The sequence below is a fragment of the Toxotes jaculatrix genome, chromosome 1, assembly GCF_017976425.1.
Source record: "Toxotes jaculatrix isolate fToxJac2 chromosome 1, fToxJac2.pri, whole genome shotgun sequence".
Lineage (NCBI taxonomy): Eukaryota > Metazoa > Chordata > Actinopteri > Toxotidae > Toxotes > Toxotes jaculatrix.
In genome coordinates this window covers 21681288-21703799 of record NC_054394.1, presented here as the reverse complement: position 1 = coordinate 21703799, position 22512 = coordinate 21681288, and the positions used below count along the sequence as shown (strand labels likewise).

At 40.9% G+C, this 22512-nt stretch overlaps 2 protein-coding genes across 2 annotated transcripts; one reads left to right on the top strand and one right to left on the bottom strand.

The window, feature by feature from the left end:
• Positions 1 to 1686: 1686 nt before the first annotated feature.
• On the bottom strand, positions 1687 to 8124 carry ca7 (carbonic anhydrase VII). The gene is made up of 7 exons (XM_041035311.1): positions 8003 to 8124; positions 6814 to 7011; positions 4801 to 4919; positions 4350 to 4445; positions 4067 to 4129; positions 3793 to 3948; positions 1687 to 2149 (listed from the first exon to the last, which is right to left on the bottom strand). Exons 1-7 carry the CDS (start codon positions 8037 to 8039, stop codon positions 2030 to 2032), a joined length of 789 nt encoding a protein of 262 aa, XP_040891245.1. The 5' UTR covers positions 8040 to 8124; the 3' UTR covers positions 1687 to 2029.
• A 7807-nt stretch (positions 8125 to 15931) lies between these two features.
• Positions 15932 to 21829, top strand: nae1 (nedd8 activating enzyme E1 subunit 1). The gene is made up of 20 exons (XM_041043910.1): positions 15932 to 16057; positions 16510 to 16613; positions 16691 to 16751; positions 16861 to 16891; positions 17013 to 17084; positions 17259 to 17338; positions 17761 to 17870; positions 18215 to 18324; positions 18435 to 18497; positions 18602 to 18665; positions 18766 to 18857; positions 19005 to 19064; positions 19197 to 19330; positions 19516 to 19591; positions 19935 to 19974; positions 20306 to 20392; positions 20534 to 20626; positions 20750 to 20864; positions 20965 to 21014; positions 21107 to 21829. The coding sequence occupies exons 1-20, from the start codon at positions 16008 to 16010 to the stop codon at positions 21214 to 21216; spliced, it is 1602 nt and encodes a 533-aa protein (XP_040899844.1). The 5' UTR covers positions 15932 to 16007; the 3' UTR covers positions 21217 to 21829.
• The last annotated feature ends 683 nt before the right edge of the window (positions 21830 to 22512 follow it).

The following is a 22512-nucleotide window of genomic DNA, read 5'->3' as shown; positions in this document are numbered from 1 at the left end:
GTGGGAAATTGGCCAATTGGCGCCGTCCCCAACTCCCACCATGCACCACCAGCATATGCATGTAGAAACGGCACCCTGACTGAGGGCGATGGTTAGGTTGGAAGAGTGTGGGAGTATTCCCTCGTGACGGTTCTTTAACACTCGAAGTTCCAACACATGCGCGGTAGCTTATGAGGCAGTTGTAGTGAACCACTGTACCGAGGTGTGGTTTGGTCACTGACGTTTGAAGCAGGTGAGTGCTTCGGACGTCATACGAATTACCTGATTGGTTCGGTTTGTCATGTGAATCACGTGGCGGGGTCGAGATGAAATAGAATAGGTTCTTTTTCTTTTCCTTTTCATCACAGAAAGATCATGCTGATTCAAATCTGTTAAAATTTCTAAACCAATCTTAATTTCATTTAATAGATTTAACAGGGATATAATGCTTCATTGACACATAAAAGAAAATTTGTCCTTCATTTGCACCATTCAGAGACACATGTAGAGGAGCAAAGAGGTGTAATGGCCTACTGCATTTCAGCCACACTCATGGGCATTTATTATAATATTAGTTTACTGATTGTATGAAGTATAAACAAGCCACCATGCTGAATTCAAGGGTCAAATAAAACGTTTTTAGTGAACACAGTTGGTAAATAATTGACTGAGATCAGTTCATGTTCCTTCCCCTCACCTTTCTAGGCTACAACCTGGCTACTAATTACCTTCAACCCAGTGCTGTTACTTGTGATCAGTGAGAGTGAGTTTAAACATTTGCTTGAGTGACGCCTCCTTCAAATACATATTGTTGATACCAGGTACAAGGTTCAGTTCTAGAAAGTGATCAATGCTTTTTGGTAAGAAGAAAAACTGTTAACTATATTTCATGAATGTACAGTAAATGTTTGCTTTTGCTCATTTGCCATTTGTCTGATTCTGAAGCACAGACAAGTCACAAAAAATACAAGACCATAAATAAGAAGTGTTAGGTTGAAAGCAGAAGCAAAAGATGAAGTCACAAATTATCACGGGCATAAAGATTTATTTCTGTAAATTAGTCTACAAATCTGATGACAACTTCAAATAGGGAAAAAAGATGAAAAAAATAGTGATTTTGAACTTTATTTATTTCAGCAAACATGGCAAGATTTTGAATCCATTACAAAAATATTCAAACCACCCGTAAATTACATGTTTAATGTTCTTTCACATCAACAACATAAAAACAATCATAACTGAGGTGCATTTATTCATGTGTGTGCTTTGTTGTTTGTCCCTGCCATACCTCTGCATTAGTAAAATCCAAGTAAATCTAAATGAGGGCCAGCATTACACAAAGCTGCCATCACTCACCCAAGTGAGACACCAGGGCCTCTGTCAGGCATTTATATACGGGACTGTGCATATATTTTTCTTACAAGTGACGCCTCAGAGGCGAGCTGTTAATAACAGTGTGTATTACCTCCTGCCTGGTAGAAACACAGGAAGTGTGATCCATCAAGCTGGATGCACTTTAGAAGATCACAAAAACAGTATATTCAGAGTTTGATTGAGAGGAGGGAAAAAGATCAGTTAATTGGGCTCTTGTTAGGGTTTCTATATAGGAAATAGTTGTGTACATAGGTTTTTTAAATCTGGAAAGTAATCTAAAAATAATAACTCGTCCTTCTGGGCGGGGGGGGGGGGGGGGGGTCACCAAATGTCACCAAATAGCACTTAGTAGTGGAAGACAAATAATAAGCTTGCTGATGGCTAATATTATTATATTGCTTTATGTTTTGCTTTTCCCTATATCATTCAAAAACTAATTCCTCCCTCTCCCAGTAAAGCTTCTGACCACTAGAGGGAAACGTGCATCTCAACATGGCAGCAGTGATGAGAATTACTCCTTGAACTTTTCCCTTCTGCACAAAGTAAATCAGACATCCTCCTCAGGGCAAGCTACCATGTGATAAAAATAACACACAAAATAATGCATTGACTGTTGTCTGAAAGGGTGTTTTTGTTTTTTTTTTAAATCTATGACTTCAGATCTGTAGAGGTCACATTAATTGGAGGAACGCACTTTCCTGCCTTTGAGAGGCTGGGGAGGCCTGAAGTTGTTTTCCATGCGTGTCCTCTGGTCCTCTTCCTCTCCAGTGAACAGAAGCAGTCTGAACTTGCCCAGCTGCATTGAGAGAAAAACAGAGAGGCAGAACTTTCCCTCAATATTTTTGCAAAGAAATTGTTTTTTTTTTCAGGTTCTGTGCACAGCCTTTACTCCACACTAGACACTATAAGCATGTTAAAAAGGATAAGATATTCTATTATATCTTACTGTCAACCAAGTACATGAAGACCAAAACTGACAACATATTCGTCCATCTCTAAATACTTTTTACTTTGCTGCCCTGAGCCCCATTTGTTTTGATTTTTAAAAATCAGAATTTATGCTTCCAGTGCAGTGTTGTGACTCACTGATTGCTGACTCTGTTACATAAGGGCCTTTCCCTGTTGGGTCTCCATGCAAGCATTTCTCAATTAAATCCCTGTACCAATGCAGTTATCCATCCATCAGGATAATCAGCTGGACGGGATCAAAGGCTTGAGGCCTGGAGTCAGAGGTTGTAGGGCCGGTTGCCTAGCTTACAACTCACCCCCAGTTAAGCTACAGACACGGGTTTACAGACAGATCATTCATAGCTACACTCAAGGTGTCACCGTCATTAAAGCGCCTGGTTTCTCATGTAGAGTCCTGGAGTTAAAAATGGGGAACTAGAGTAGAAAAGATCAACAAAGTGAGAGGGTATAATCCAAAGTCTGGCATCAGTCGCCACACGGCCAGCCCACAGGGAGAACTGGAAGGCATGTGCTGCAGACATCCAGTTAGTCAGCTTAGCTTGTCAACAACCTGGGGTTATCTGACCTAAACGTTCTGATTAACTTCAGTGCTAAGAGGGGTGGATAAAAACAAATCAGCCCTAGCAGGGCATCTCCCATGAATTATATGATGGCTGCTTGTTGTGGTCTGTAAATATAGCATCATACTTTGGCCAAACAGTATATTTCTGGATGCTCCAGCACAGAGGTAAGCCTCACCACCATCCACCCCCTACATCTACTAAAACTTAGCATACTGATCCAGTCCATGCTGAACTTTGGTTTGACAACAAAGGAAGTGGTGGGTCGTCGAAGCCCAGTGCAGTGTAACTTTTAACATTATGCAGGTCAGAAAACATGGATTTCACAGTTAACTGATCAACTGCAGCATCAGTGCCTTAAGTCATATCACTTTTATCTACTATCTATTTGAATGCCCATGCCCCCCTCCAATAAGCCACAATTTATTCATTATGAATGAGAGATGTTTGGCCTGCACACTTCTGCTGATGTAATGGCCTCTTTTTAAGCAGTGATGGTAGATCTTTTATTTGTAATGAAGGAAAATATGGATCTTGTGCCAGAGAGGTTTCCCACTACTGGCTTGCAGCCAGGATAGCTGGATTGGGGTTAATGCTGTGCTTGAATGGCTGTGTCACATGATCTAAAACAATAAATAACTACTACAGATAAGAGGTTTGTGTGTTAAGTGACGAAAGTAACCAGACCTTACTCTCTCTCTCTCAACAATCAAAAATATGTGAGAAATGTGCTGTAGATGATTCATCACATTTATTTACATATAACTACAAACTTCCATTATTCAAATTACTGATAAGGAGACTGGCCTTCTCATTTCTAAAGCAGGATAAGCATCGCTATAAAATCATTATATTTTATGTTATTCTGTATGTTATAGAATATTTTTGTTAACATTTTTGCAACATGCACCTGTTTTTCAGAAACAATGATTGGCTCCTTCAGGATGATCCAGGTGACGCTCTCATGTAGAGGGGGTGTTGTCAGTGATCCCAGGTAGGTCCAGTAGTGGAGGCTGCTGGGTAGGAGGCACTTGGGGTTGAAACCTTTGAAATCTGTGACGCTGCCCTGTAACAGAAGCACAAAGACAACAGCTTTTATGACTGCCATACTGCAAAGAGCAGGTCATAAACCACACTAACATTCCATGTAGTAAAATCCAGTAACAATCAACAATAGCACTCACCTTAAATTTCACCATGTACAGAGTGTCTGTTATCGTGTGGAGCCATCTGTGGTCATCACCTGCCTTTCATAGCAGACAGATTGTTTTTTAATTTGATCTGTGACTTTTGGAGAGAATTCACATCAAATCTTTTTTCGTAAATACACTTGGTTTAAGAGGACCGAAGGACTACAACTCATCATTCTGTCTTCACTTCTGTTGTAACTGCTTCACTAACACAAAATGGAGAGGAACGGCGGCACAGGGACAGCAAATGGGACTGCACTCAAGTAAAAAATCTTACTTCCAAAAAGATGCCGAGGACAGCAAGGCCATCGGGAGCTGCTGCTGCCTCCCCGAACGTCTTGTACTTGACAGCATTCCAGTGTACTAAGTGAAGCTAGAGGGTGGGAACAAAAAAAAAACAGAATTAAAATAGTTTAAATAAATTAACTGAAGTCATGCATATTACATTCTAGTCATCCCTGTGTACTGATAGCATAATCCTGTGCCAGTATTTTCCATATATATCAACTGGAATTTTATTGGGGTATTCATTGTTTTAACACAGAGAAAAAAAAAATGCTGGTAATTTTTTGTTGTTTTTAAGATGTATTTTATTTTTATTTCACAGCAAAATACTCTAGCACATATACCTTACTACACACCTCATTCAAAATTGGGTTAGTCTGTGTTTGTGTCTGTGTGTGTGTTTATTAGACAGTGACATACTGATTTAGATCCCAAACACTGACCTCAGATGCATAGCTGTTTCCCGCAACAGTGTGCTCAGAGCCATGGCAGCCCTTTCCGCCCCAGTGGAAGTGAAACTGTTTCAGTCTGTAGGCGTTGTCAAGAGGGCCACCCCAGATCACTGTAGAAGATGACAGGAGAGGTTTCAAAAAGAAAAGAAAAGAAAAAGGTCCACAGCCTTTCTGTTGTGGGCGTGAGACAAACTGCTTTCCAGGAAAATGCTGCACGGAGCGTCCTTGTTTGTAGCACCATCAAAACAATTTGATACCACTGAAGGGCAGGACACACACACACACACCCAGGATGAGTCAACCTGGTGACACCCAGCAGACTTTTAATCAAATTTTCACTCAAAGCTAAGACATGAGCACAAACAGACAGATCGTCGGCTTCACCAACAAATCTATCATTAGAGCTACGAGGAACAAGCTTTAGTTTAAGATGCAAATAGCCAGTCCTCTGCCATATGAAGCTATGCTAAAGCTACTTATAGTTTTATTTTAACTTTCCATTCAAGACCATTTGCAAACAAGGATTAATAGCATATTTTAATGTACGTCTTCATGAAATAATTAGACTGCTTTCTGAGCCTGCGATTTGCACTGCTCGGTATGGACTTCTACACTGGTCTAATCTGATTGTTATTCATTGTGATGTTGCTGACATCTTTCTGACAAACAAGCCACATCAGTCCAGGTCAGATCAACTCGGCAGGAGTGGCACAAAGAGCAAAGCACTCAAATTGTTCATCTTACAGTGCAGATGTAGGACAACCACAAGAACAGGGGGATCTCTTAAAAGAAAATTGTTCAGCTACAAATATGTGGTAGTAACAGATATAAAGAATACCATATTTAGACATGCTTGAGTATTTACTGTCAATGAGGTGATTATTAGCCAGCCACTTATAAATGTGCTGAATCGGGTAGTTAAAGGTGATAATGTTGTAAATCCTGACCTTGGTAATGGTGATATTAATGACTGCATGAGAAGAGAGATATATTTATTACAATTATGTCTGGTCTCTACTCCTGTCGTGTTTCTTATTCTAAAACATTTACGTTGATATGACATCATCACAAAATAGATTTTCAGTTGAAATCAGCTGAATAGTGTACATCCGTACTTTTCTTAGTTTTATTCTATCCTCCTTTTCTTACTGAAACAATGTGGATGTGTATAACCAGACCCAGTCATAGACACAGCAAAGTGACAACAACAAGTTTAGGGAATTCGGGAAGCTCATTTGAATTATGGAAAAAAGCTCAGGAGGTGCATTAGTTTCGCTACGTCTCCTCTTTCATTAATTATTTTCAGTGATAGTCACTTGCTTGCTCTGTGGAAACTATCTGAGCCAAACAGCCTCTCACTTCTGAGCTTATCACTCATGTTAATGATGGGGTGGTTAACATGGATCCACCCTGTGATAAAAGCTAATAGGGTCATAATAACCATTGCGAACACCTAAGGTTATTACATCTCTTGTCCAGCAGACAGATACTCATACAGTTAACTGCTGGATGCACTTTCCTGCAGCATAATCAGAGGTTTATTTGCAACCTTTGATTATGGGCAGTTTTGCACATGATTTGCACTTTCTGAAAATCAAGGTAATCCCACCTTTCAAGTGTATGTCTCTTGAAAGTAATCTTTTAGCACAGACTTCCACTGTATGTGGCTGACAGCATATATCAGAGCCAAGATTCCCTGAACTGTGGCCTCTGTCAATAACTGCATGGCAGTCTTTCTTTTTTTTTTTCATACAATGACAGGTCTTATCATATGAAGGCACAAGGTCTCTGCCTAGACATTACTCTTTAGTCATGTTTCTCTTTCTTCTCAGTGCATCTTGACCTAAGTGTCATCTGTGAGGATTGTGCAGATATAAAAGCAGAACATATTTATTTGAAATAAATAAATAAAAATTAATTGATTAAAAATTAAAAACTGGGGAAAAAAATTCTAGAAACTTAAGTCACAAGTAAAAAAAATAATCAAGTCCAACTTTTTCTTACCTGAACGGTCATCTGAGTCATCAAACTCTACAACTACAGAGTGTCCATTATTGGCGATGTTGATGGAGGTACACTGATCGTAGTTTAGGACAATCGGGCCCAGACTGGGGTCATGTGAAGCCTGGTGAGGCATGATGTCAATGGGAGACTGCCGGTCCCCCTGGGCAACAGGGTAGTTCTTGTGCCATACAGAAGGACCTTGTCATATAAGACAGTGAGCAACAAACAGCACATTTTAGACCCAGCACTTCTGCATTTGGCTCCAGACCAAAGGTAAATCAGTGAAATAAACCCAGGACCAGGCCTTGTTTAGTGACCACACTGTCTTGAAAAATTACACTCACTGAGCACTTTATTAGGAACACCATAAGGTTGGTTGGGTCCATGCTATTGATGCCAAATTCTGACCGTACCATCTGCAGCCTCAGCAGAAATCAAGATTCATCTAACCAGACCATGTTTTTCCAATCTTCATCTGTCCAGTTTTGGTGAGTCTGTGCCCACTGGAGTCTCAGATTTCTGTTTTGAGCTGACAGGAGTGAGAGAACCAGCCCGACCTTTCTCCTGTGACCTCTTTCATGAATAAGGCATTACCATCCACAGTTTTTTTTGTTGTTTGTGCCATTCTAAGTTGAACTGTTGAGACCAGCAGGAGATCAGCATTTTCAGAAATACTCAAACCAGCCTGTCTGGCACCAACAAAAATGACACACTCACAGTCACAGAGATCACATTTTTCCCCCCTATTCTAATGTTTGATGTGAACATGAAATGAAACTCCTGACCTGTATCTGCATGATTTTATATATTGCACTGTTGCCACACGACCGGCTGATTGGATGAGAGCATGAAGAAAAGCAGGTGTGCAGGTGTTCCTAACAAAGCGCTCGGTGAGTGTATATTGGCCGTAACACTGATCCAGTGCAACGTTTTTCACTCAAGAGCCAAGGACAAACCTTGGGGAAAGTCAGCTTTAGGTTACAGCAGTCAACCCTTTAAGTATGGAGCTAATCTCGCATTAACAGCCATTTTAGCATCTACGTTACTCCTAAGGATAAAACACGCAATGCCCCCAGCAAAACCAAGTAACACCAGACATTTTCTCTATATTCAGGGGATTCAGTGTCTCCACTATGGATGCGAAAGCAGTGAAGTCACCGCCTGGAGCAAGGATACTGCAAGATCTTACCGTCCTCTTTTCCATATCCCCAGTGATTCCCTGTCATTGTCCCAGTTTGTGGATTCAGGTCTAACCAAGCTGTCGTTGTTTGAGTCCTTGCACCCCGTTGCGCACGTGGAGGACGGGCTCGAACATCAGCCGGTGCTATTGATGAAGTTTATGTAGTGGCCAAAGGGGAAGGACAATTATTCCTTTCTTAACACGCCCCTCCACGCCTACACATACACTCACGCACACGCACGCACGCGCACACACACACAGTCCACCTGTCGAGGGTTTTAAAGCTAATCTTGTCCAGTGTCACCGCATTAGGCCAGAACATTTCGGATTTAATGATTAGATATGATTACAATGCAACATACCTAATGTCTTTTTCTATTCTAAAATCTATTTTACTATTCTAGAATAATAATGACTGAAATAATAACGACAGACTCTTGTGATGAGTGTTTCATGAAAAGTGTTTTTTTTTTTTTTTTTTAATTCTGCTAAAGAGCCCTATCCTTTAAAGAGAAAAAAATGGCACTGGCTACAAATAAATGTGTAAACAAACATGCTGCGCACATCTGGAACATGATGAGTTTTAATACTTCTCAGAAAATGTCCGTTGATCTGCTCTTTTATTTTTCTCTATTACATTTGGCCTGTTTTATGTAGGGGTAGATTTTTATTAGTCGGTTGTTCTGTTGTCAGTGTCTTAAATGTGCTGTTAAACCAATCTGGTTGAGCCGGTCAGTCCATTAAATGTTCAGTCAATCAATAAAATATTTTTGACAATGACTGAGTGCAGCAAAAATGACAATGAAAAAAATCATCAACAATGATAAACATTCTCTGGTTTCACCTTCTCAGGATTTGCTCAGTTCCTTGTCTTTTTTTTTTTTTAATCTTACAATACAAGGAAAATGAGCAGATTCTGCAAATTCTTTTGACTTTGAAATGAACAATGGCTTTCAGATCTGATCTTTTCAGATGTTTTGCTGAAAATTTGTAATCCAAGAGAATATTTTATTGATTTAGAAAATAATTGCCACATTAATCAATAATAAAAATGATAATAAAAATAAAAATGCAGAGGGAGTTTCAAATGACAATTCAGTAGTTAACATGTAGATATGAGTCTGAATTTTTGCGTTTTTTTTTTTTTTTTTTTTTTTTTTTTTTGCATGTTTGTGTAAAATCTGGTGTTGAGGACATTAAAACATGTCATTAGACATCACTACAAGTTTTGCCCAGGTGTCATTTGGCCAGTAATCCCTGTGAGCAGCTTAAAGTAGCCTACCTGAAACAGATATGGAATTGCTTCAAAGACAAATAATAAAAAGACAAATTTAGTGAGCGTTTTCTATTGGTATACAGATCACAGATACTCGGATCATGTGCACATTTATTTTACAGCTGGATCAATAGACGCTGTCACAAAATATTTTAACGCACTTCCTTAGATGTGTTGAGTTGTGCTCCATTTATATGGCCTTTGAATGGTTTGAACACTAAAGATTCAGATTCAGAGAACTTTATGTCATTCACTTCACATCCCAAGTACGTATAGTGAACGAGATTTCGTTGCCCAAGCCCAAGCCAAGTCCTTATTTATTTGCTCTCTAATCTTAAGGTAGGTGTGTCCAGTGGCGGTTTTTGGCACGGGCGAACCGGACAGCCGCCCGGAGCGGCATCACATGGGGGGCGGCACAACCACGTGAAAAGAAAATCATCTGCGCCGCTAAGCTGTTTTCTATTATCTATATTACTGTATGGGGAAATTGGCCAATTGGCGCCGTCCCCATCTCCCACTATGCACCACCAGCATATGCCTGTAGAAACGGCACCCTGACTGAAGGTGGTGGTTAGGTTGGAAGAGTGTGGGAGTCGTAGCTCGTGATGGTCTTTTAACACTCGAGGCTCCGACACATGCGCGGTAGCTCATGAAGCAATTGTACTGAACCACTGTGCCGAGATGTGGTTTGGTTCCTGACGTTCGAAGCAGGTGAGTGCTTCGGACGTCATACGAATTACCTGATTGGTTCGGTTTGTCATGTGAGTCACGTGGCGGGATCGAGTGTGTTCAGAGATAGAATAGCTCTGTTTAGTGACGGTCATTTGAATTTTTCTTTGCAGAGTAGGTCGGTTTGTTGCGTTTGTTAGGTGTTTTGAGAGTAGTGTTGATAGTGTATTTAGAGCAATAGATATATAATATATGAATTAGATAGAATAGAATAGAATGCCTTTTATTGTCATTATACATCTTTCACATGTACAACGAGATGAAAAGCATCTCCTTCAGTGCAACGTGTATAAATATACAACATAGGATAGAATAAAATAAAATAAGATTAAGTTTAGTGCAAGTCGAAAATATATAAAAATAAAACTATACAACAATATGAAAAGAGAGTCTTTATGGAGCGTGTGGGAGCCGTCCCCATCTCCCAGCATGCCCCACCAGCATATGCATGTATCGACGACACCATGACTCAGGGTGGTGTCTGGCTTTATGGAGAATGTGGGAGCCATCCGCATGCCCCAGCAGCATATGTAAATAAATGGCACCCTGACTGAAATGAGAGTGCACAGGATCTCGGGCCTGCTCGGGGGACTTTGCACAGCCCGAGAAAGGAGCATGAGAGTGCCCAGAGGATATGTGTTGTCAACCAGAGTACTCATTGTTGCACCACCTATTAACCTGTCCATAATTGTTGGCTGTGTGCATTGATCTGTTTGAGTGTCAGCCACCATGGGGAAGTTGCTTAAGTCCCCTGAGTGAAGCTGCAGCTCATCAGCAGATCTATGAAGCATGCTGCACTCCTCAGAAATTCCAACTGTCAAATGAGAATAAATGCAGTTAAATCACAGAAACAATCAGGATTTCAATGATTTGTTTTGGGTTTTTTTTAAAGCAAACTTACTTTTCTTGTTATCTGTGAAACGAATCTGCTGGCCAATGGGATGAAGAAGTTATTACACTGAAGATGAAAATCAAAACCAGTTGGTAAATGATCCACTGACCTGTACTCCCATGCTTGTCATAGCAGCAGGCTCCATTGTGTCTTTTCTGTGAGAGAGGTGTTTCTCTTCTCTCCAAAAGTCCATACATGCAGAAAATGGTTTTTTATGGGATTGGAGATTTTTCCAACCGCGACAAGGGGGCATGGTGGCCTATTGGACATTACTGTCCAGAGCGGCCCCGTGACCCAGGGGGCATGGTGGCCTATTGGACATTACTGTCCAGAGCGGCCCCGTGACCCAGGGGGCATGGTGGCCTATTGGACATTACTGTCCAGAGCGGCCCCGTGACCCAGGGGGCATGGTGGCCTATTGGACATTACTGTCCAGAGCGGCCCCGTGACCCAGGGGGCATGGTGGCCTATTGGACATTACTGTCCAGAGCGGCCCCGTGACCCAGGGGGCATGGTGGCCTATTGGACATTACTGTCCAGAGCGGCCCCGTGACCCAGGGGGCATGGTGGCCTATTGGACATTACTGTCCAGAGCGGCCCCGTGACCCAGGGGGCATGGTGGCCTATTGGACATTACTGTCCAGAGCGGCCCCGTGACCCAGGGGGCATGGTGGCCTATTGGACATTACTGTCCAGAGCGGCCCCGTGACCCAGGGGGCATGGTGGCCTATTGGACATTACTGTCCAGAGCGGCCCCGTGACCCAGGGGGCATGGTGGCCTATTGGACATTACTGTCCAGAGCGGCCCCGTGACCCAGGGGGCATGGTGGCCTATTGGACATTACTGTCCAGAGCGGCCCCGTGACCCAGGGGGCATGGTGGCCTATTGGACATTACTGTCCAGAGCGGCCCCGTGACCCAGGGGGCATGGTGGCCTATTGGACATTACTGTCCAGAGCGGCCCCGTGACCCAGGGGGCATGGTGGCCTATTGGACATTACTGTCCAGAGCGGCCCCGTGACCCAGGGGGCATGGTGGCCTATTGGACATTACTGTCCAGAGCGGCCCCGTGACCCAGGGGGCATGGTGGCCTATTGGACATTACTGTCCAGAGCGGCCCCGTGACCCAGGGGGCATGGTGGCCTATTGGACATTACTGTCCAGAGCGGCCCCGTGACCCAGGGGGCATGGTGGCCTATTGGACATTACTGTCCAGAGCGGCCCCGTGACCCAGGGGGCATGGTGGCCTATTGGACATTACTGTCCAGAGCGGCCCCGTGACCCAGGGGGCATGGTGGCCTGGTAGCCTTGACACCTGATTAAAAAAAAAAGGTTCATTACCCAAGGCTTCAATGACACAGTACTCGACTAGGACATCTAGTGGTCAATAAAATGAAGTGCAATTAAGATGTGTCATTTATTGGTTCATTGATTGTTTGCGATTTGGCACCTTCAGTCAGGGTGCCGTTTCTACATGCACATGCTGGTGGTGCATGGTGGGAGATGGGGACGGCGCGAATTGGCCAATTTCCCAGACAGTAATATGATAGATAATAGAAAACAGCTTAGCGGCGCAGATGATTTTCTTTTCACTTGTTTGTGCTGCCCCCCATGTGATGCCGCCCCAGGCGGCTGTCCGGTTCGCCCGTGCTAAAAACGCACGGGCGAACGCCGTGTTAAGCTGTTGACGCTTAACACGGCAGAGTCTCAGACGGTTTTTAGACCGACGGACGGTCGGCACAAAATCCTCGTCCCCGCTGTCTCGTCCGCACACTCCGACAGACGTATCCGATCTCCCAAAACACCGCTCAGCGCGCTCTACTAAATCTGTAAGTATTTATAGTGAGTGACCCGCGTACAACTCTTTGTTGTCAACAGCTGTTTTTTATGATTCAGATCCTCTCTTACTGTAGTCTGACCGTGTCGAGGCCTTCCAGCTCTTCCAAATGAATAGCTGTTCGGAGGAGACTGGTAAACAAGTTTTCACGCGGAGGAAAGTGTATTTCTGCACAAACGGTAACCTCTAAGAAAAAACAAAATGTTTTATTTGCTTTTTTTTTCTTTTTCTTTTTCTTTTTTTTGCAAGCCGTAGGATCAAGCTGATAAATTCGTATTCCTACCACGAGCAAAACGGAGGAAGGAGACATTATTTTTCACCTTTGTGACACGCTCGAACACCATGACATAAGGGTGTACCCTTATTCTCTACTGATAAATGAGAATAAATGCAGTTAAATCACAGAAAACATAAAAAAAAAATTTACCGAGCAACTTTCACCCGTTACTTTTTAATAATATTCGACAAGGACTATCTATACTTTGAGTCCAGTGTTGGGATTGAGTATTTTTTCATCACTGGTGACACTTTACATTTTTCTAATTTTTGACTGTTTTTGCTTCTGCAGCTTTCGCACAAGTCTGTGTTAGTCGCCTTGATGACTAGGACATCTTCCACTTTCTGTGGAGTATTGTGGTCGTTGATGAAATAATGTTAGTTGATCCAGGGCTGAACCATAGTAGGTTCATATGCACAGCTTTGGATTAAGATAGAGCCCTGCAGATTTTTACATTACAGGGACCTACATGCAGAAAATGGGTTTTTATGTACGTACGTATGTATGTATGTTGGTCTGGTGATTTGGTGATTTCTTCTCATTTAAATAGTAAAACACAGTGGTCTTTGTGGCATTTTGTGGTCAGCGTGTGGCCCTTTGATCTCTTATCTCTTTGATCCCTCTATGGTCCTTAGCCAAAGAGCGTCACATTACAAGTTTATGCATACAGTGTTCTTCCTCTGTTTTTACAGGTTACCTTGAGAAGCACCCATTAAACAGAAAAAAGTTAAACTTTTTCTTTGGACTGCTGGGAGGCTACATCATCGCCTTAACTGGCCACCGAAAGGGCGTCGTCATCAATATGATGCTGGAGGAGGTTGAGAACGCAGACAGAACCAAGACAAGTGACAGCATCATCCGTGTAAACATGATAATAAAAATCAAAGTCACACAAGAGGCATATTCATTGTTTAATCAGTTGGTCAGAGAGGAAAGCCATGTCTCTTGATCCAATAGGTTGGACAGCACAAGACCCAAAGGTACCATGGGCAAGCAGCTGTCCCCCTCTGTCCTCACAAGTATGACTGGTTGCAGCGTTATGGGCGACTTCAAGACAGAATTGAAGGAGGCTCACAGGCAGAGACCTTTTTCCACAATTCCAACGGAGGTGTCCTTCTTAAGTTGCCTGAATTTTTCAAGGATGGAATGAATTTGGGGACTGCTCCCACATTCAAAATGCTGCGCTCTTCCTGTAGCACTTATGTGAGACAACTTTTAATTTCCTTTTTTATAAAAATATGATTACATAGGTTTAGATGCTGCATGCATTTTAGTCTTGTGTATTTTTCGTCTTTTCATTCTTTATTCTTTCAGGCCAAGCGCCAACTGGGACAGAAAACGTATGACAAAGTGGCTACATTTATGTGTCATGATGCCAGCACTGCCAAAAGATTTTACCAATGTAATGTAAACAAGCTAAATGAATGCCAAACCATTTATGTCACGCGGCATCTCATGGGGGGCGGCACCACCACGTGAAAAAAAAAATCATCTGCGCCGCTAAATGGTTTTCTATTATCTATCATATTACTGTGTGGGGATTTGGTAAATTGGCGCCCCCTTCAGGTGCTCTTGCTTGCTGAGAAGGTGCCGTGCTCAGAAGCTGTGTGAAGAGGGGAAAGAGGAGGGGGGTGCAGTTCACCTCTGGGTCTCTCCCAAACAGAACGGATGGGGGGTGGGGGGTCCAGTTCTCTAATGGAATTATTGGGCGAAAGTCACCTCGACTTTCTTCCAAATAACGCACATTTCATTCATATTATAAATACAGGCCTATAATTCCTGCACGGTTTTGTTTTTCTGATAATCCTGCTCTCAGGATTGTACTTACTCTGCCAGTCACTGTGGCTCAAGCAGAGAGGAGCTTTTCAAAGCTGATGTTGATCAAGTCGTACCTGAGGTTAACCATGTGTCAGGAATGGCTCACTAGCCTTGCTGTCATCAGTATCAATCACTCAATATGGTAGCAGGTTTCATATGATGACATTATTGATGATTTTGCATCAAGGAAGGCCAGAAAGGCCAGGTTTTAGTTTTAGGTTTTGTTTGTTAGTTTTTGTTAATAGTGGTATATTTGAGTTCCTTTAGTGTGTTTTCATTTGTGTGATGAAGGATTTGTGCTATTTAGAATATTTATTCTATATTTTATTTGTATATTATTCTTTTATTTTCTTTATTATTCCAAAATAATGAAATCATATTGTTTTTATTTTGTATTATTGTTATTCTCTGCTGTTGTTATGTGTGATTGTGTATATTTTTGCCACTTTTATGTATATAGAGTATATGTATTTAATTTCTGATAACTTTAATTTCTAAACTGTTTTGGCAATGTTGGAGTTGGAGATTGTTATATAGATATTGTTAAAACATTGCTGTTTGTGTTAAATGTCTTTTCTTTTTGGGGGGGGGGGGGTCGCCCAGGGAGTAGTTCAATGTAGAACCGCCACTGGGCGTGTACAATTGTTGTCAAATTGTTGTCAGAATTTGCTATTCAAAATAAGACCAATTTACTCAAGAGCAAAAGGACATCATATGGAAAAAATATCAACAGGGTATGGCAACAGCACTGGGAGCAGGAGACAAGAGGGAAAGACATTTGCATCCAATTCAAAGTACAGTAAGCAGTGTAAGATCCAGGGGAAGAAACAGGAGAGAAGAGGTTGTGTCAACATCAGGTAAAGGACATATTAATATTCATACTTTAGGGAAGCATCCAACCAGTCTCTGTGAGCAGTGTCAGACACCAGAAACTATAAAGAGTATGGTCTACACCTGCTCAAGGTGAAAAGTACCCTGAGATCACTTCTGTTATGACTTTGCGCTTTACAAATAAAACTGGGTTGACTTCACTTGACTACGGGAGTGGAGAAGTAGTAAACAGTGTGGATCGGGCAAATGTAAGAGCTGACTGACTCCGGAGGGTGGCAGTAATGCAACTATTTGGATGCCAACTGCCGTTAAACATCACAGAAGAAGAGCAACAACAGTCATTGGAAAGAAACCATGGCAGCCACCAAAGCCGCCAAAGAACAGAAATACGACAGGCAGCTCAGGTACCTTTACGTAATACTGCGGATTTCTTAACGGCCATTTTTAAAACTGCTTTTCCTAAATGTTGTGAGCATTTTATGTGATCGGTCACAGTAGAAACATTGGCGAGGCATGAATGCTAACGTTAGCTAGCGTTAGCTTGCTGTGTGCGTTACAGTGAAAACAGCTAACATATCAGCTATAACGTTAATGGGATGTGTTGCTCTGTGTTTGTGTTTGGTGTTTGTTTGCCTATCACAGTTGCCAGCTTGTCTAATGACAAGCCCTGATGTTTTATATATATATAGACTGCATTTGATGGTTAAGTGAGTGTAACAACAGGGCACTGACTGCTGTTGAAGCTGTCATCCACCAGCTAAGCCAGGGGCTAAATGTGTTTTTACAGCGGTTGAGAATGTTTTATTTGTATCACTAGCTAGAAACACATGTCCCATGTTACGTTGTGTACTTTCAGACTGTGGGGTGACCATGGTCAGGAAACACTGGAGAATGCACATGTTTGTCTCATCAACGCCACAGCAACTGGAACAGAGATACTGAAGAACCTGGTACTTCCAGGTAAACAGATGTGGCTCTGATGCTACAGGTGCTGATGAAAGCATCTTTCTGATTGAATTACTTCATCTCTTTGTCAGGTATTGGAGCGTTCACCATAGTTGACGGACACACAGTTTCTGGGGAAGATGTTGGAAACAAGTAAGACAGAAGTCTTTCTTTGAAAGCTGAGATATGCTTAAAATAATTTGTTAGTTTTACTGCTTAGTTTTACTTGTGCATTCATGGACCTCTTAATCTTGTCTTGCAGCTTTTTCCTTAGCCACAACAGCATTGGAAAGGTATGAACTATTTACTGAAATAAATGAACATATTTTTTAGAGTCATTTTTAGTATTTTTATAAGGAATGTAAGTGCAATATGTTTGCATAATTCTGTGAGCCCCGACCTCTTACATTGCAGAACAGAGCACAGGCTGCCACTGAGCTGCTACAAGAACTGAACAGTGACGTCTCTGGAAACTTTGTTGAGGAGGTTGGTATTGTGTAGGTTTTGAAATGGTGCCACAGATGGTTTCACAGAAAGTATTTCAGTAAGCTTCAGTAGGAAATGATAACACACATGATAACAATGACAATATTTACATCACACTAAAACACATTTAAATAGTAAAAAATGTCACCCTTGTATTTTCTGTTACTCCTGCAGAGCCCAGACAAACTTCTGGACAACGATCCAGAGTTTTTCCACAGGTTTACCATAGTCATCGGTGTCCATTTGCCAGAAAGGTATGAAATATAGTTAATCTTGACTCTTAGCTGTTATTGTAGCACACTAATTAATGAGAAATCAGCCTATAGTTTTCTGAACTAGAATTTTCAGTGATATTCCAAAGAAATATCTAAACTTTTTGCATTCTATCAAGGATCAAGGCATTTAGCGCGGTGGCTGGGCTTGAGTTTCAAAATACGATGAAGCAACTTGTTTGTGCTTGAGGAACATTTGTTTGCACATGCTGCAAGTGCAGGAGCAAGGACCTTGTAATTCCCATCCAGCCAAAAACACATTGTTTTCACCTGTTCAGTTGTTGTAATTAGTGAAAAGATTTCTACCTTTAACTTTTTAGAAATAGTTTACATATTTTGCAGAAATTGTTTTTCCATTGGCTTGATTTGTTGTTGTTTTCTTCTCTGTCTAATTAATTCAACAGCACATGTTTGAGGCTGGGCGCAGTCTTGTGGAGTGCCTCGGTACCTTTCCTAGTCTGTAAAACCTACGGCCTCATCGGCTACATGAGACTAGTGGTGCAGGAGCATACAGGTTAGTTTCCCAGCATTTATCCTAAATTCCACTTGATTTCTTAATATGATACTTTAAATGACTAAATGACTTAATAAAGTAAAAAAATTTATTTTAACTTTTAATTATTGTTACATTTTTACAAAGACTTTCAGTTCACAGTAAAGCAGAAACCAGTGAAATTGCAAATGCAGCACTGTAATAAGTAAAATGTCATAAATTATATTATTTAGTCATTTATATGAGATTATTGACATCTCATCAGCTTGTTTTTGGTACATGGCTATTTCACTGTGGCTTGTAGTTTGTATGTATAATTTGAAATTTGTTTAACATAAATTGACATTTTCCGCTTTTCTCTTCAGTGATTGAATCTCACCCAGACAACGCCTTGGAGGACCTGAGGTTAGACCAGCCTTTTGGCGAATTCAAGAACCACATTCAGTCCTACGACCTTGACACCATGGACAAGAAGGTGTGAACTTTGGTGCTGGCACATTTGTGTGTGCACATTAAACACCTTAAACATTAAACCAACCTGCCTTTACACAACTGATAATATTCCATTTTTTATTTAATCTGTAGGATCACAGTCACACGCCGTGGGTTGTCATTGTTGCTAAATACCTGGAGAAATGGCTCAGTGAGGTACAGTAGATTTTCTATGACAAAGACTCCATCACTGATGTTTTTTCTTGAGTGTTTTTGTTAGTGTTGCTGTACATTCAAATGTCTCTGCTTTGTCTTTATAGCATAACTGTCAACCACCAAAAAATTACAAAGAGAAAGAGGCCTTCAGACAGTTTATTCGAGAAGGTATCTATGGACCTTTATATCGTAGTTGCCTATAAGTTCAGTGAGTTGGATGTGTAACTAAGTCTTGTCTGTTATTTATCCCTATTTTGTGTTTCTTTAGGGATCCTGAAGAATGAGAATGGTGTCCCAGAGGATGAAGAAAATTTTGAGGAAGCTATTAAGAATGTCAATACTGCTTTAAATCCAACCAAGGTGCCAGATCTAAAATACTTTTGTTTTAAAGAGTTATCTTGTGTCCCATGCAACATATCTCACCCCTAATCAGTCTGTTTCCCATTGTGTCATAGTTAACAGTTGAGTCTAGTATGACCCCTTTTGTAATGTTTCTTGTTTTTGCAGGTTCCTAGTACAGTTGAAGACCTCTTCAATAGTGAGCAGTGTAACAACATCACAGCGCAGGTCTTGAGTTTTCTCTGAAAACCATTTTATTAAATAGACACACACAGTTATGTCATAGTTTCAAATAAGTAGTTATTGGGATATTCGCTGTATTAAACTCTGGTATGTATTCTGTTGGTACGCGTTTGACAGTCCCCGGCCTTCTGGGTGATGCTGCGAGCTGTCAAAGAGTTTGTTCACAATGAAGGCAATGGAAGCCTGCCTGTAAGGGGAACCATCCCAGATATGATCGCAGACTCTCAGAAGTTCATCAACCTTCAAAATGTGTAAGTGTCGAATATGTGAGTTCTAGCTGTGTAGATAAATTTATAGACAGCAACAGAAAAGGACCCAGAAGTCCTCTGATCAGAACTGTAGATCCAGTTCTATATCTCTCTTTCTTGTAGTGTATGATTGAATAATGTGGCTTTGTGGGTATGTTGCTGTTTATTTTTTTGTGTTTTTATTTCAGTTACAGGGAAAAGGCCATGCAGGATGCAGCAGCTGTTTCTAAGCATGTAGAATGTCAAATGCAGTCTATTGGAAAGGTATGATGTAAACCCACATACTGACTGAATAAGAGTGTTTAGGTTTGTCAGAAAAAAATCTTAGGTCTTTCTATTAAACAGTGGCCAGGAAAAAATAATGTGAATTTCTCTGTAAGAAAAGGCACCTATAAAGGAGGTGACATTGTTTCAGTAGGAAATCAGTTTTTCCATCTTTGTGTCTTCATTGTGGCTTTTGAGTCAGTCTTCCATGCAGCTGTGATGGGATTAAATTATAATATCAATAGGTTTCACCTTGACATACTCAATAAATGGCTGTTTTTAAAATGCATTTGACTGAAAAAGGATTGCTGATGAAATTACTTTTCCTTTTCCTTTCCTCTAGCCACCAGAGAGCATCTCTGAAAAGGACATCAAACTGTTCTGTAAGTATTGCATTCTTTAATTAACCTCACAGTTTTATATATAAGTTCAGTGAATACATTTGCATGCCCACAAATCTGATCTCAGCTTGATTAATGCAACATGTTGTCCATAACACAGTGTGTTTTAGAGGAATTTGTTTAGTATTGAAATGTGGATTTAGTGTTTTATTATGTCACTTAAAAAGCTTTTATTTCTCTGCCTCTGTTAAGATTTGTAATGCCGTCACTGTATTCTCCTTCTGGGCTCATAGCATAATCTGCAATATCTGCGGCTATCCCAGCACCAACAGTAGGTTTATTTCTAACTGTAGAAATTTGTGTTGCCGTCTAGGTAAGAATGCATCCTTTCTGAGGGTGGTGCGCTGCAGATCTCTGGCTGAAGAATATAGTGTGGATACAGTAAACAGAGATGAAATCAGTAAGTTGGAAATTAATTTCCTTTCTGACTATTTGTTGTTGTTCATTTTTATTTCTGCAGTTTGAGATAATTCTAGTTCTGTTTCCTCTTCTTATAAGCGTAAAGCATATTAAACAACTAACAATAGCCTTGTCTTTTCAGCCTCATGCATGGACAGTCCAGATAGCGAGATGGTCTTCTACCTCATGCTTCGTGCGGTTGATCGATTCTATCAGCAGCACTCCCGCTACCCAGGTAAGGTCAAGGTTCAGACAGATTTTTCTTTTAAAGTTTTGAACAAGGTTTGAAACACTTCCATTGAACTGACCAGAAACCTCATAACTTCATAAAATCAGATGCCATGTCCTGTCTTACCAGGAGTTTACAACTACCAAGTTGAGGAAGACATCAGCAAACTGAAGCTCTGTGTGAACAGCCTACTGCAGGAGTACAGCCTCAACGTCAACATCAAAGACGACTATATCCATGAATTGTAAGTCGTAGTTACTGCTGAGTTGATTGTTTAGAGTGATTGTTAAAGACCGTGCCAAATAATTCATTTCTTCTTTCATACCCTTTTTTATAACCTGCAGCTGTCGATATGGTGCGGCAGAGCCACATACAGTTGCAGCATTTTTGGGAGGTAAAGTTTTAGCACTCTTCAGACATAGACTCACCCAGACATTGCAAATAAATCAGAAATGTCTATTAACTTTTGGCAATATGTTTGCTTAGGATCAGCAGCTCAAGAGGCCATCAAGATCATCAGCCACCAGTTTGTGCCCTTTTGCAACACTTTCATTTACAACGCAATGTCACAGACGTCTGCCACCTTACAACTGTGAATTCAGATACTGATCCTGAGTTTTCTTACAGAAATATCAGAGAAAATAAGGCAAGAATGAAAGAGGCATTTACTAAACCACCTGGCTTTAATGGCTTTAATGTCCAAACTATAAACTGCACATGAGGTTTTGAAAGAGGGAGGAGAGATCTCATTTTTATCACATTATCATGAGGTCATTACATAAATGTGTGCACTTAAACCTAATATATTTCTCATGGAGATGAAAAGTCAGGACTCCTTGGACTGAACGTTCTGTTGATCGTAAAGCCTTGCCTTCTTCTCAAAAGTTCTTGCCGCAAAATAAATCGGGGTTGTACCCATGGGGGATTTCTTTATATATTTGCTTTTTGGTGTTCAGTGGACATCATTAAACAAAGCTGGAAATGAAACGAGCAAACTCAAAACCTTCATGTGTAGTATTTTCATCTGTGAAGCTCCACATTTATGGATGATGTATTACAATGTAGCAGGACTTTGTATGGTTTAGTCCCAACTGTCTCTTATTGCGTTGTGTTTGGAACAAAGTGGGAGATTTTTGGTTTAAATGACAAAAACTAAATATATGTAGTGTTTTGGCTTTCGTGCATTACTATAAAAACATTCAACATTTTACCTGAATTTGTTTAATTTTATATTAGAAGTGAACATGTTCAGCACACATCTTTTACAGTGTGCAAAAATGAATTGTCCCTGGCTCATTTGCCAGCCTGTTGTGCTTGTGCAGCTTCACCACGGTTGAAAAACAGTCTGGTAAACACACAGAGTTAAGCTACCATGATTTGTTGTCTGGTTTAAAAGTTGAAACGAGGATTACAGTTATTTAGTCAGAATAAATGTTAGCTGACAAGCATGTGAGCTTCTTGTTAGGTCTGTAATGTGGCTTGACCTCTGGCAAGATTCACATGCAATTCAGGTTAAGATGAGTTTTGTTGGGAGTTGTTGTCTTTATTTCTTCCAACACTAGAGGGCACTCTTACATATTTTACCATTCATAGGTCAACATGTAGTTCCAAATATATTTTGCATACCTGTTCAGTGACCAATTCCTGAAAGCTGACCATTGGACACAAGTGCATTTGACGTAATTGGTTGTAGGATGTTAACAAAAAACTTGCAAAGTTAATTAGAAACCAGTATGTCGTTTCTCAATAGCTCTGTCTGAGATGCTTGAAATGTAGTGGACTCTGGTCTTAGCTCGTAGTGAGTATGATCTAATATGCAGCACAGATCCCTGTTGGACAGTTATGTTGTGAGGGTCATTGTGATGTAACTGTTGGGCAGGGTGAAGATTTTC

Excerpts from the sequence above, each read along its gene's own strand:
- ca7 (XM_041035311.1), bottom strand. The coding sequence starts at position 8,039 with ATGACAGGGAATCACTGGGGATATGGAAAAGAGGACG. Across the intron at positions 7,012-8,002 it reads GGGATATGGAAAAGAGGACG|GTCCTTCTGTATGGCACAAG; the intron begins GTAAGATCTTGC and ends TTATATGACAAG. Across the intron at positions 4,446-4,800 it reads GAAACAGCTATGCATCTGAG|CTTCACTTAGTACACTGGAA; the intron begins GTCAGTGTTTGG and ends CCCACCCTCTAG.
- nae1 (XM_041043910.1), top strand. The coding sequence starts at position 16,008 with ATGGCAGCCACCAAAGCCGCCAAAGAACAGAAATACGACAGGCAGCTC. Across the intron at positions 16,058-16,509 it reads AAATACGACAGGCAGCTCAG|ACTGTGGGGTGACCATGGTC; the intron begins GTACCTTTACGT and ends GTGTACTTTCAG. Across the intron at positions 17,085-17,258 it reads CTGGAAACTTTGTTGAGGAG|AGCCCAGACAAACTTCTGGA; the intron begins GTTGGTATTGTG and ends TTACTCCTGCAG.